A 14,252-nucleotide genomic window follows, 5' to 3' on the forward strand; every position below is an offset into this window, starting at 1 on the left:
TTGAAACAAACGTATGCTCAGTATTAAACAAATGGACTGTTTTTGAGCCATAAGAATACATCTTCTGTGTTTTCTTCCCTGATATTGTTAATATATTTATTATAGTGTTTCTACATTACACTATTTTCCTTACAAGTGTAATATTTGGATGTTACATTAAAATTACATAAATAGAAAATGTTTAAAAATTTTCAGCACTGCTGTGTATCCAAAAAAAAAAAAAACTACTACCTACCAGTTTTTTGAATCTGCAGCAGTACTAGCAATTGTTAGACAAGTAAAACAAACAAGAAAGATGCCAGATTTTCATACAGTTTAGAATTTCTGAAAATTGTTTTCAAAGAATTTGAAGATACATTTCTTTGTTAGGCTTTATTTTTTTCCAGTTTTTATTTCTTTTGTAATCTGTATTTTATGTTATCTGCTTTGAACCTGGGAGTTGGCTGATTACAAGTACCATTACCAAATGATTCCTTACCAGTGAAATTAAATCAGGACACTGCTGTGGCAACCGTTCTAAGTATCCAAATACGCATCACAGAGTACATAAAACACAACTGTAGCATGACGTACAGAGTGGACAAAGATTTTTTTTTTTTTAAGACAAAAAAAGGGGGCAACTATTATAAGACACTTAGGAGGTCTTTTACTAAAGATTAGCTCAATTTATCTGCAGCAGGACCCATAGGAATAAAATGGGACCTGCAGCAGATAACTTGAGCTAATCTTTAGTAAAAAGACCTCCCCCCCCCCCCCCCCACCTTATTATTTTGAGTAAATATGGGAGAATAGATCCAAGAGTCAGATAGGGTTGCACTACATGCAGTTTGGAAAGTATTAATGTTTTAAGCAAATGATAATGACAAGCCATAGTCATACATTTGAATTTTCCTCATGGTGCTACAGGATCCGATTGTTTAGACGCTATTGCTTTTTCACCAGGCACAGAATTCCAAAGGAACAATGGTGGCTGAAAATGCGACCTCTGATGAAAATTTTGGCCAAATATAAAACCAGCTATGATGTTTCTGATTCTGGTCAGCTGGAACATGTGCGTAGACCAAGAGGACAAACAGACACTGGTCCCATCTAAGGCAATACATGATGTTCGGTGAAGTTGTTATGTTAGCAGATCTATAGTGTGCTACGATCTACAATCCCTCACAATGTATTTGTTGCTGCTTTGTTTTATAACATTTAAGTTATTAGTGTAGCACATTAAAATGTTCTCATTTCCTTGTCAGTCTTGTATTCATTCTGAAATAAAATTCCTAATAAATGGCATCAGCAACACATCAGTATCTTGGCTGCAGCATATCCCATTGTACATGCACTTTAGTAAAATCTATCAATTTCACTTTGTATCAGAGTGTGTTCTGCTTACGTGTAGAAAAGATGTTTTATTATGTTATATTGTGTTTCTCAAAGTGGAATAAAAGTGCTGTTGCAAACCATTTTGCAATTGTGTACTGAAACATTCTCTGAATGAAATAGAAGCATTTTCAATAATTATTTATTATGCAACTCAAGTAAAATGTACCATAGAAATAACATATCAAATACTGTTATCCTTTAAGGCTTCACCGATAGAACAAAGACAGTTTAATAGTGAGAAACCTGCAGCCCCACTAAGCTCATTTGTAGCACTTGGTTCACAAACTGCTCTTAGCACCCCCATCTCACCATTTATTGCACTAGGGTAATATACTGAGATACCCACGGCACAAGCAAAGCAAGCTCAGTCGTTGGTACCATGACCAGAGATTTATATCCATAGACAGAACTGGCATAATGGTTTGTTTTTCTAATGTGGGATATAGTTGAGATATGGCTTTGAAGCAGTGCTTTTCTAGAAGGGAAAATTAATTCACTATTTTGACATGTTTATTCATAAATTTCATTTCACTTACCCAAAGAGGGTATACTGACTGTCCTGTCACCACATGATTTAAAGTTTAAAAACCAATTTTATATTACAACATACAGATCAGGAGAAATTATAAGACTTCCAACATTTTACAAAACATTTGTTTGGAAAGTTATAATGCTTACTCTAATTTTCGTAATGTGCTTTGGAATTAATTCTCACAATTATAAATAGCTTGAGCACGTTTTCACAATCCTTTATGTAATATTTCAAGGGAGAAAAGACTTTCATTCACAAAACACCATGGACCAGTCTGCTCCATTGCAGTAGGTGCAATGGGCATATGATTGGTGGTACCTGCATACCTCAGCATTGCACTGCATGATCAGGTACAGATACTGCAGCCTATGGATGAAACTTCAGTATAATCATTTTTGTTGCTGCTGTTGGGTTTGTTTGTTTTTTTACTGTGCATTTTATTGGGTTACCATATAGGAATGTTCAAAGCTGTTCCAATTTATTAGTTTTCTAATATGTAGCTTCCAGAGTGCAGTATGGTAGGAGTTACATTATCGAATTACCCAGGTTGGATCTTTGGCAATGCTTGCATTTTCTGGGCCCAGTATAGCAATTCCTCGTGTGCTCTGCCCAAGTGCAAGGTATCTAGAAGGAAAAAAAAAGTTCTTAGCACACTTTATAAACTGAGCAAACTAGATGGACCTTGTGGTCTTTATCTGCTATGATCACCAGAGGTAACTTAGTAATGTAGTAATCCTAAAACAAACTGATACCTAAAGATATGTATATATAGTCATTCACCACCACATTTTAAAGCACTGACCACAAATGCTTTTGTTAAGCAGGGACTACCATATTTATAGTACACAACTACCATTTCTATTCTTCTGCAACCTTAGGTGAAAATTCTAGCTATGATGTTTGTTTCTTTATGTTAACAGAACATCTGTCACAACTGAATGTTTTGGTTTATAACTATCATTTGAACATAAGTACATACTGGGATACAACAAAGGTCCATCAAGCCCAACATCCTGTTTCCAAAAGTGGCTAATTAGTCACAAGTAACATAGTAGATGACGGCAGAAAAAGACCTGCACGGTCCATCCAGTCTGCCCAAGAAGATAAAGTAGCACATATGAATTTATTTGTACTGTCCTCTTCAGTGCACAGACCGTATAAGTCTGCCCAGCACTATCCCTGCCTCCCACCACCGGCTCTGGCACAGACCGTATAAGTCTGCCCAGCACTAGCCCCGCCTCCCAACCACCAGCTCTGCCACCCATTCTAGGCTAAAGATCCCAAAACAGTGTATTTTAGGCTGCTTATTCTAGAAATAAACAGTGGATTTTCCCAAAGTCCATTTTAATAATGGTCTATGGACTTTTCCTTTAGGAAGCCATACAAACCTTTTTTTTTAAACCCCGCTAAGCTAACTGCTTTTACTACATTCTCTGGCAACGAATTCCAGAGGAGAGCCCTAACCGCTTTAGCCTTTCCTCATAGGGAAGTTGTCCCATCCTCTTTATAGTTTGTCACCCTTCTCTGTACCTTTTCTAATTCCACTATATCTTTTTTGAGATGCAGTGACCAGGAATTGAACCCAATATTCGAGGATGAGGACTTTTTTTTAAAAACAATTGAGACTGCTTGAATCATATTTCCATGAAGACCATTTTGCTCTGTTGGTTACATTGTTAAATACTGTCTCATCTTAACTCCATTTATGCTGGTTCTTCTGAAAAATTATTTAACAAGTTCAACTTTTACAGAATACAGCAGTGAGACTGATATTTTATTAATATTCAAAAATATGACAGGACTTCTCTTTTGGTGAGGGGTTCATGGCTTCCAGTTTCAGCTTGCATAATTTTTTTTAATTCTAGGTATAGTTTTTAAGGCACTCCACGGTTAACATCTGAACATGTGGTTAAATATGATAGCAAGATCAACTTTTGGCCATAGTTTTGTCTAAGGATCGCATTTTTTCTCCGAGGACAAGCAGGCTGCTTGTTCTCACGACTGGGTTGACATCCACGGCAGCCCCCACCAACCGGAACAAATCTTTGCGGGCGGTCCCACACGCAGGGTACGCCCACCGCGCATGCGCGGCCGTCTTCCCGCCCGTGCGCGACCGTTCCTGCTCAGTTTTTTCTTTTCCGCGCTGGAGAGCCGCGTTCGTCTCTCTCTCTCTGTCAGCCCCGGAAACCGGATCGCGCTTTCGCCGCGAGATTTTCTTCGTTGTTTTTCTTTCCTTCTCTGTTTTATTTTTCCTAAAAAAAAAAAAAGAGAAAAACTTGTTTTCCCTCGTCTCTTTAGTGGGGGCGTCTCGTTGCGGCCTTGTGGCCGCGCAGTCAATTTATTTTTCGAGGTGTGAATTTTACCGCCACCATCGACGACTTTGACTTCGCCGACGCGATTTTTCCGTCGATGTCCTCGAAGGTCCCAAGTGGATTTAAGAAGTGTGGTCGGTGCGGCCGGCATATCTCGCAGACCGACACTCACGCTTGGTGCCTCCAGTGCCTCGGGCCGGAGCACGATACCAAGACGTGCACCTTGTGTCTCGGTTTACGAAAACAGGCACAGGTGGCGAGGCAAGTTCTACAGGACCGTCTTTTTGGAACTTGCGCCGCCCCTCGACGTCGACGGCATCGACGGCCGGGTCTTCGGTACCGGTACCGATGTCCACGAAATCGGCACCGATGGCACCGACCCCAGGAGTACAGGTCCCGTCGGCCCGCCGGTCTTCCGGAGAAGGCAGGGGTGAGCGGCCGCGTGGGCACTCGGCCCCGGTCACTCCCTCTACCCAGGGCCCTCGGGACCGAACCCTGTCGGACCCGATCCCTCGAGGCCGAGGGGGATCTACCTCCTCCTCTTCGGTACCGCCGAGCGCCGATGACGGGCACCGAAAAAAGACAAAGAAGCACCGTCATCGGTCGCCCACGGCGCATATGGCTCCCGGCTCCAGAGACGATTCGACGCCGAGGAAGCGGTCCCTCTCTGTAGTAGAGGTATCGTCACGTCAGGGTGCCAGCACTTTGGTGCCGTCTCCTGGACCCGAACAGCTTCCGGCACCGACACCTCTACCGGCCCCATCGCCTTTCCCGACAGCGGGCCTGGACGAGTGCCTCAGAGCCATCCTTCCGGGGATCCTGGAAGGGCTGATGCTCCAGACTGTGCCGGCGCCGGGGGTGCTTGGCGCTGTTGATGGAGGCGCCGGCGTGCTCTAGCCCGGTGCCGAGGCCTTCGACGCCGGTCTCGACCGCCACGCAGGTGGAGTCCCCGTCGACGGAGGGAGCTTCATCCCCGCTAGCGCGGGAGTCCACCGCTTGACGACGCCACCGAGGCCTCGGTGCCTCGAAGTCGAGCCGGGCCCGGTTGAGGACTGAGCTACAGGAGCTCATGTCCGACATCGAGGAAGAGGCCTTGTGGGGGGAGGAGGAGGACCCCAGATATTTCTCCTCAGAGGAGTCTGTGGGCCTTCCCTCCAACCCCACTCCTTCACCAGAGAGAGCTCTCGCCACCTGCGAGCCTCTCTTTTGCCTCCTTCGTCAGGGATATGTCGATTTGCATTCCCTTCCCCGTGGTCTCTGTGGATGAGCCGAGGGCTGAGATGCTCGAGGTCCTCGACTATCCATCACCACCTAGAGAGTCCTCCACGGTGCCGTTGCACAATGTCCTCAAAGAGACACTGCTTCGGAACTGGTTGAGACCACTATCTAATCCCACCATCCCCAAGAAAGCGGAGTCCCAATACGGGATCCACTCGGACCCAGAGTTAATGCGGCCCCAACTGCCTCATGACTCGGCGGTCGTGGACTCTGCTCTCAAGAGGGCACGGAGTTCGAGGGAAACCGCCTCGGCGCCCCTGGGGCGGGAGTCTCGCACTCTGGACTCATTTGGGAGGAAGGCCTACCAATCTTCCATGCTCGTGACCCACATCCAGTCTTACCAGCTCTACACGAGCATCCACATGCGGAATAATGTGAAGCAACTGGCGGACCTGGTCGACAAGCTCCCCCCGGAGCAGTCCAGGTCTTTTCAGGAGGTGGTCAGGCAGCTGAAGGCGTGCAGAAAGTTCCTGTCCAGGGGTATATATGACACCTGTGATGTGGCATCTCGTGCTGCGGCCCAAGGTATAGTGATGCGCAGGCTCTCATGGCTGCGTGCCTCTGACCTGGACAACCGCACCCAGCAGAAGCTGGCTGATATCCCTTGCCGGGGGGATAATATTTTTGGTGAGAAAGTCGAGCAGTTGGTGAACCAACTACATCAGCGGGAAACCGCCCTCGACAAGCTCTCCCACCGGGCGCCTTCAGCATCCACCTCAGCAGGTGGACGTTTTTCCCGGGTCAGGCAGGCTGCGCCCTACGCCTACAACAAGCGTAAGTACACCCAGCCGGCCTGAAGGCCTCATCAGGCACAGGGACAGCCCCAGCGCGCTCATTCCCGTCAACAGCGTGCGCCTAAGCAGCCCCCTGCGCCTCCACAGCAAAAGCCGGGGACGGGCTTTTGACTGGATCCATGGGAACATAGCCGCCATCAAAGCGTCCGTGCTGGACGATCTGCCAGTCGGAGGGAGGTTAAAATGTTTTCACCAAAGGTGGCCTCTTATAACCTCCGACCAGTGGGTTCTCCAAATAGTGCGGTGTGGATACGCCCTGAATTTGGCCTCCCCTCCACCAAATTGTCCTCCGGGAGCCCAATCCTTCAGCTCCCATCACAAGCAGGTACTTGCAGAGGAACTCTCCGCCCTTCTCAGCGCCAATGCGGTCGAGCCCGTGCCACCCAGGCAGGAAGGGCAGGGATTCTATTCCAGGTACTTCCTTGTGGAAAAGAAGACGGGGGATGCGCCCCATCCTAGACCTGAGAGGCCTGAACAAATACCTGGTCAAAGAGAAGTTCAGGATGCTTTCCTTGGGCACCCTTCTACCAATGATTCAGAAAAACGATTGGCTATGTTCCCTGGATTTAAAGGACGCATACACTCACATCCCGATACTGCCAGCTCACAGATGGTATCTCAGATTCCGCCTGGGCACACGGCACTTTCAGTATTGTGTGCTGCCCTTTGGGCTCGCCTCTGCCCCACGGGTGTTCACGAAGTGCCTCGTGGTGGTAGCGGCGTATCTACGCAAGCTGGGAGTGCACGTGTTCCCATATCTCGACGATTGGCTGGTCAAGAACACCTCTGAGGCAGGAGCTCTCCGGACCATGCAGTACACTATTCATCTCCTGGAGCTGCTGGGGTTTGTAATAAATTACCCAAAGTCCCATCTCCAGCCAGTCCAGTCTCTGGAATTCATAGGAGCTCTGCTGAATTCTCAGACGGCTCAGGCCTTTCTTCCCGAAGCGAGGGCCCACAACCTCCTGTCCCTCGCTTCCCAGACCAGAGCGTCTCAGCAGGTCACAGCTCGGCAGATGTTGAGACTTCTAGGTCATATGGCCTCTACAGTTCATGTGACTCCCATGGCTCGTCTTCACATGAGATCTGCTCAATGGACCCTGGCTTCCCAGTGGTGCCAGGCCACCGGGAATCTAGAAGATGTCATCCACCTGTCCATCAGCTGCCACACTTCACTGCACTGGTGGACCATTCGGACCAATTTGACCCTGGGACGCCCATTCCAAATTCCACAGCCCACGAAAGTGCTAACGACGGATGCATCTCGCCAGGGGTGGGGAGCTCATGTCGATGGGCTTCACACCCAGGGACTGTGGTCCCTCCAGGAAAAGGATCTGCAGATCAACCTCCTGGAGCTCCGAGCGGTCTGGAACGCACTGAAGGCTTTCAGAGATCGGCTGTCCTGTCAAATTATCCAAATTCGGACAGACAATCAGGTTGCAATGTATTACATCAACAAGCAGAAGGGCACCGGATCTCGCCCCCTGTGTCAGGAAGCCGTCGGGATGTGGCGTTGGGCCTGCCAGTTCTGCATGCTTCTCCAAGCCACATACCTGGCAGGTGTAAACAACAGTCTGGCCGACAGACTGAGCAGAGTCATGCAACCGCACGAGTGGTCGCTCCATTCCAGAGTGGTACGCAAGATCTTCCGAGAGTGGGGCACCCCCTCGGTGGATCTTTTCGCCTCTCAGACCAACCACAAGCTGCCTCTGTTCTGTTCCAGACTACAGGCACACGGCAGACTAGCGTTGGATGCCTTTCTCCTCCATTGGGGGACCGGCCTCCTGTATGCTTATCCTCCCATACCTTTGGTGGGGAAGACCTTGCTGAAGCTCAAGCAAGACCACGGCACCATGATTCTGATAGCGCCCTTTTGGCCCCGCCAGATCTGGTTCCCTCTTCTTCTGGAGTTGTCCTCCGAAGAACCGTGGAGATTGGAGTGTTTTCCGACTCATTTCGCAGAATGACGGAGCGCTTCTGCACCCCAACCTTCAGTCTCTGGCTCTCACGGCCTGGATGTTGAGGGCGCAGACTTCGCTGCGTTGGGTCTGTCTGAGGGTGTCTCCCGTGTCTTGCTTGCCTCTAGGAAGGATTCCACTAAGAAGAGTTACTTTTTCAAGTGGAGGAGGTTTGTCGTTTGGTGTGAGAGCAAGGCCCTAGAACCTCGTTCTTGTCCTGCACAGAACCTGCTTGAATACCTTCTGCACTTATCAGAGTCTGGCCTCAAGATATCAGAGTCTGGCCTCAAGACCAACTCAGTAAGGAATCACCTTAGTGCGATTAGTGCTTACCATCTTCGTGTAGAGGGTAAAGCCATCTCTGGAGAGCCTTTAGTCGTTCGATTCATGAGAGGCTTGCTTTTGTCAAAGCCCCCTGTCAAGCCTCCTGCAGTGTCATGGGATCTCAACGTCGTCCTCACCCAGCTGATGAAACCTCCTTTTGAGCCACTGAATTCATGCCATCTGAAGTACTTGACCTGGAAGGTCATTTTCTTGGTGGCAGTTACTTCAGCTCATAGGGTCAGTGAGCTTCAAGCCCTGGTAGCGCATGCTCCGTATACTAAATTTCATCATAACAGAGTAGTGCTCCGCACTCACCCTAAGTTCCTGCCAAAGGTGGTGTCGGAGTTCCATCTTAACCAGTCAATTGTCTTGCCAACATTCTTTCCCAGACCGCATACCCGCCCTGCTGAACGTCAGTTGCACACATTGGACTGCAAGCGAGCGTTGGCCTTCTATTTGGAGCGGACACAGCCCCACAGACAGTCCGCCCAATTGTTTGTTTCTTTCGACCCCAACAGGAAAGGGGTCGCTGTCGGGAAACGCACCATCTCCAATTGGCTAGCAGATTGCATTTCCTTCACTTACGCCCAAGGCTGGGCTGACTCTTGAGGGTCATGTCACGGCTCATAGTGTCAGAGCCATGGCAGCGTCGGTGGCTCACCTGAAGTCAGCCACTATTGAAGAGATTTGCAAGGCTGCGACGTGGTCATCTGTCCACACATTCACATCACATTACTGCCTCCAGCAGGATACCTGACGCGGCAGTCGGTGCTGCAGAATCTGTTTGGGGTTTAAATCCAACTCCACCCTCCAGGACCCGAATTTATTCTGGTCAGGCTGCACTCTCAGTTAGTTGTTCTTCGTAGGTCAATTTCTGTTATACCCTTGCCGTTGTGAGGTTCAATTGACCTGGGTTCTTGTTTTGAGTGAGCCTGAGAGCTAGGGATACCCCAGTCGTGAGAACAAGCAGCCTGCTTGTCCTCGGAGAAAGCGAATGATACATACCTGTAGCAGGTGTTCTCCGAGGACAGCAGGCTGATTGTTCTCACCTACCCTCCCTCCTCCCCTTTGGAGTTGCGTTTTTACTCAATTTTGCTTGTCATTCAACTGAGCGGGAACGGTCGCACACGGGCGGGAAGACGGCCGCGCATGCGCGGTGGGCGTACCCTGTGTGCGGGACCGCCCGCAAAGTTTTGTTCCGGTTGGTGGGGGCTGCCGTGGACGTCAACCCAGTCGTGAGAACAATCAGCCTGCTGTCCAGGGAGAACACCTGCTACAGGTATGTATCATTCGCTATCTGTCAAAGTGGTTCATTACAAAAGGCAATTGAATAGGTCATTTTTATTTCAAGCAGCTTATCAATGGAATAACCTTGTTTTGTCTATTAAATAGGAAAGGTCATATCTTATTTTGCAAATTGTTAAAAACAGTTTATGAATGAGAAAAGTGTTAATAGACTTTAATAACTAAATATGACACCCCAGAATCATATATTTTATCTTGTTGTATACCACTTTGAACCCTTTTGGGATTAAGTGGTTTATAAAAACCGAGTTTAGATAGGTGACAAACTACTGTTCTGCAGAAAGCACTGTGGGCTCCATTCAAGCATTAGCTAGTTAGTTGTGTTAACACACATTAAAATGTGTTAAGTGCATAGTTAGTAAATAGGCCCCCAAAGAGAATGTGTTATTTAATTCAGGTTAGTGACTATTTTATTTATTATGACATTTGTATCCCACATTATCCTAAACAGGGTTCAGGTTCACTGGCTTACAATCCAATTATAAGCAGGTACTATTTCTGTCCCTAGAGGGCTCACAATCTTGGTTTTGAGGCAATGGAGGGTTAAGTGACTTGCCCAGGGTCACAAGGAGCTACAGTGGGGATTGAATCCAGGATGCTGGGATCAAAGTGTGCTCCACCAACCATTAGGCCATTCCTCCCTATACTATCTCTGCAACATCCCCAGTCCTTGCTGTTCCAGGAAATGCAGCCACTGACCTGGGCATAAAACAGGTCCTACACATGGCAGCACACAGCTGAGCCAATCTTTAGATTGTAAAGCTCCTTTGAGCAGGGACTGTCCTTCTTTGTTAAACTGTACAGAGCTGCATAACCCTAGTAGCGCTTTAGAAATGTTAAGTAGTAGTAGTTATTTCAGTAAAAAGTAGGATTCTTAGTATATTGGAAGATGAGAGCCTTTATCAAAATGACTTTTATACTCCTTTCCTGGCAACTTTTTTTTTTTTATCAAAATTACTTTTATACTCCTTTCCTGGCAACTCTTTTTTTTTGTTACATTTGTACCCCACGCTTTCCCACTCATGGCAGGCTCTATGTGGCAGGCAATGGAGGGTTAAGTGACTTGCCCAGAGTCACAAGGAGCTGCCTGTGCAGGGAATCGAACTCAGTTCCTCAGGACCAAAGTCCACCACCCTAACCACTAGGCCACTCCTCCATTCAGCCTGTTAGCTTTTTAGACTGTCTATAACAAATGTGCCTATACGTTCTCTCATTTTTGCTGGTCCATGTGCGTATGAAAAACATTGTGTGCAATTTTCAGCCTCGACTCAATGTATTCCACAAACAACAAAGTTGCTAGGTGTGTGCGCGCATGCATATGCAACAGCTTAGAGGGAACACTGCTTGTCATGCATATTCACTATGCATAACTGACAGATTACAGTTTGAAATATTGTTCAGAAATGGATCACATAAGTTTAGACAGCATTCTTTCTTTCAAGAGAGTACAGACAAAAAAAAAATAATTGAACTTCCCTATCAAAGAAAAACAGCTAAAAGGTAAGCATAATAATGTAGGTTGTTTTCAATTTATCAAAATATGGATAAAATCAGTCAAATACTGCTAAATTTCCTGTGACAGTGCACATCATATCCAGTGTTATACTTATGTGAAATATATTCTAGATCTGTTTATGGAGAAAACTACTTATACAGGGCTGAGACCCCCTGAATCTCCTCTTGAACTTGAAAGGTTACACTGATTAGGAATCTGTGGGTTTCATGCTATTAGATTACATCCAAAAGATAACCAAGCTAAAAATGTTGAGATTTCCTCAAGCAATTCAGAATCCTAACCAACACTCACTTGTTTGCTACATCAGTAAGGTTTTTATGGTTGACCTCAAGAAGCTGCTCCCTTTGCCTTTGATTCATTTCATCAGAAATGCCATGCAAGAAGTGTTTTATGCCTAAAAAAGAAAACAGAAGTGTCATATAAACTATATATATACATCACCTTTGGGTGAATTTCTTCAAAAAGGCTGTAAAAAAATCATAATACATTTATGAAAATTATAAATTTTCTTTGACATTTATGAATTTAGGGGTCTTTTTACTAAGCAGTGGGAAAAAGGGCCCTGCAGTAGCAGCTGAGGCTGTTTTTGCTGCATGTCAGGGCCCTTTTTACTGCAGCAGTAAGATAACTTACCGCATGGCCATGCAGCGGAGAGCACTTACCGCAACCCAATGTGGTGGCGGCAAGGGCTCACGGTGGTAAACGTGCTGCCCGAGTACCGCCACACTAGAAAAAAATAAAAAGTTTCTGAAGCGCTGCTGCTAGTTCAGATTTAACGTGCGATAAGTGCGCGTTGGGCTTACTGCCGCTTTGTAAAAGACCCCTTTAATATATTTTATTCGTTGCTAGCTGCTCTACTGTAAGTGGTTCTGTGGGACTAAAATGGGATTAAACTTTATGATGAGAATAGCCTACAGGGCTCTGTACAAAATCATTTGCTTGCTCTGTTGTGATCATAGACAACCAGTAACCCTCAGTTTCTGTCTCATTTCAGTGTTCACCTCTTTTTCCAGTTTTTCTTCCTCAAAGTCCTGTTCTGGAATTTTCTGGCCTTTTCTTTTGGGTCTGCTTATTCTGTGTGTTTCTGTGAGTTTCCACTGATAGTGGCAAGACAGGAATTTCTGGCTGACCACAAACTGACAAAGACCATTGCCATGACATCCCAGCCAACTGTCTTGTTGCAAACAAACTGACAACTGTTTGTTACTGAGAAGGGGTGTGGCAAGGACACTAAGGCCATATCACAGGATTCGTATGTACTTGCAGGATTGCTGATTGGGTGATATATGAGGTGGTCCTTTGTGATGGGAAGGGTATATAAGTAACTGCTCATCTAAAGAGCACAGTTGCCAGCTGGGCGGTTTTCCCGCCCAATTGGGCGGTTTTCTGCAACCCGCTGCGGGAAACTTTTGCCCGCGGCGGGTTGCGGTTTTTTGGGCTCGTTTTGCTTTTTGTGTGGGTTTTGGGGCGGTTTTTTGGCCGGCGGGGGTGGGGCTCATGGCGCCAGGGGCAGGGTTTGTGACGTATTGGGTGGGGTTTGCTGACGTATTGGGCGGGGCGATGACGGTGAGGGCGGGGCTGATGACTGAAGGGGTGGGGTGTGTGGTTTTTGGGCGGGTTTTTGACGGTTTTGTGTGGGAATTTTTTTTTTTATCTGGCAACCCTGCTAAAGAGACTCTGAAATAGTTCGGATGGCAAGAGAAGTTTCATATCCTTGCCACAGCCTATTTCCAGAGGGGTGTCCTCCCCCTCCCCCCTTGTAAGAACTAATTCTTTACAGCTAAGAATCTTTCATTCGTTCATTCATTCATTCTTCCTTTCTTTCTCTTCTTTCCTATTGTTAGACTCTGTTCAAAAAAACTACTAATGCCAAGAGCCAATAGTATTTCTTCTGCTGTTGCAGTGAGAAATAAAGATTCCTTTTGGTTTTCTAACTTAGCCTGAGTTTTTTTTTTTTTAATAAGAATAGCATAATAAAAACACAGCCAGTACAGTACCTCCTGAAAGACTCCTGAAATCAGAAAGTCATGGGATAGGAGGCAATGTTCTATCATGGATTAAAAACTAGTTTAATGGTCAGTATTCTCAGTGGAGAAGGGTAGAGAGTGGGGTTCTCCAGGGGACCACTGCTATTTAACACATTTATAAATGATCTAGAGATGGGAGTAACTAGTAAGGTAATTACATTTGCTGATGAAGTTACTCAAAGTTGTTAAATAGCAAGAGGATTGTGAAAAATTGCAAGAGGACCTTAAGAGACTAGAAGACAGGGCATCCAAATGGCAGATGACTTTTAATGTGAGCAAGTGCAATGTGATGCATGTGGGAAGGAGGAACCCAAACCATAGTTATGTGATGCAAGGTTCCACCATTAGGAGTCACTGCCCAGGAAAAGGATCTAGGTGTTATCGTTGATGATATATTGAAACCCTCTGCTCAAAGTTCAGCAGCGGCTAAGAAAGCAAATAGAATGTTAGAAATTTATTAGGAAAGGAATGTAAACTAGAACTGAAAATGTTATAATGCCTTTGTATCGCTCCATGGTGCGACTGCACCTCGAATACTGTGTGCAGTTCTGGTCACCGCATCTCAAAAAAGATATAGTGGAATTAGACAAGGTAAGGACAACTCCCCTGAAGAAAGGCTAAAGCAGCTAAGGCTCTTCAGCTTGGAGAATAGACAGCTGAGGGGAGATACGATAGAGGTTTATAAAATACTGAGTGGAGTGGAACAGGAAGATATGAATCCCTTGTTTACAGGGGCACACAAAGAAGCTACTAAGTAGTAAATTTAAAACTAATTGGAGAAAATATTTCTTCACTCAAGTAATTAAACTCTGGAATTCACTGCCAGAGAATG

The 14,252-nt window shown here is 46.2% G+C and overlaps 2 protein-coding genes across 5 annotated transcripts in view; one reads left to right on the forward strand and one right to left on the reverse strand.

The window, feature by feature from the left end:
* PFKP (phosphofructokinase, platelet) overlaps positions 1-1,446 on the forward strand; it is a 193,550-nt gene extending 192,104 nt beyond the window's left edge. For all 4 annotated transcript variants that reach the window (XM_030198897.1, XM_030198914.1, XM_030198904.1 and 1 more), the window contains one exon: positions 943-1,446. In XM_030198897.1, coding sequence (XP_030054757.1) covers positions 943-1,093 — 151 coding nt within the window. In that variant the 3' untranslated portion in view covers positions 1,094-1,446. The remainder of the gene's footprint in view (positions 1-942) is intronic.
* An 880-nt stretch (positions 1,447-2,326) lies between these two features.
* The window catches only part of PITRM1 (pitrilysin metallopeptidase 1), a 202,173-nt gene continuing 190,247 nt past the window's right edge, over positions 2,327-14,252 (reverse strand). Inside the window, exons 23-24 of the mRNA XM_030198926.1 lie at positions 11,685-11,787; positions 2,327-2,530 (exon numbers count right to left, since the gene is read on the reverse strand). Coding sequence (XP_030054786.1) covers positions 2,437-2,530; positions 11,685-11,787 — 197 coding nt within the window. The 3' untranslated portion in view covers positions 2,327-2,436. The remainder of the gene's footprint in view (positions 2,531-11,684; positions 11,788-14,252) is intronic.

Source organism: Microcaecilia unicolor, chromosome 1 (genome assembly GCF_901765095.1).
Source record: "Microcaecilia unicolor chromosome 1, aMicUni1.1, whole genome shotgun sequence".
In the NCBI taxonomy this organism is placed as follows: domain Eukaryota; kingdom Metazoa; phylum Chordata; class Amphibia; order Gymnophiona; family Siphonopidae; genus Microcaecilia; species Microcaecilia unicolor.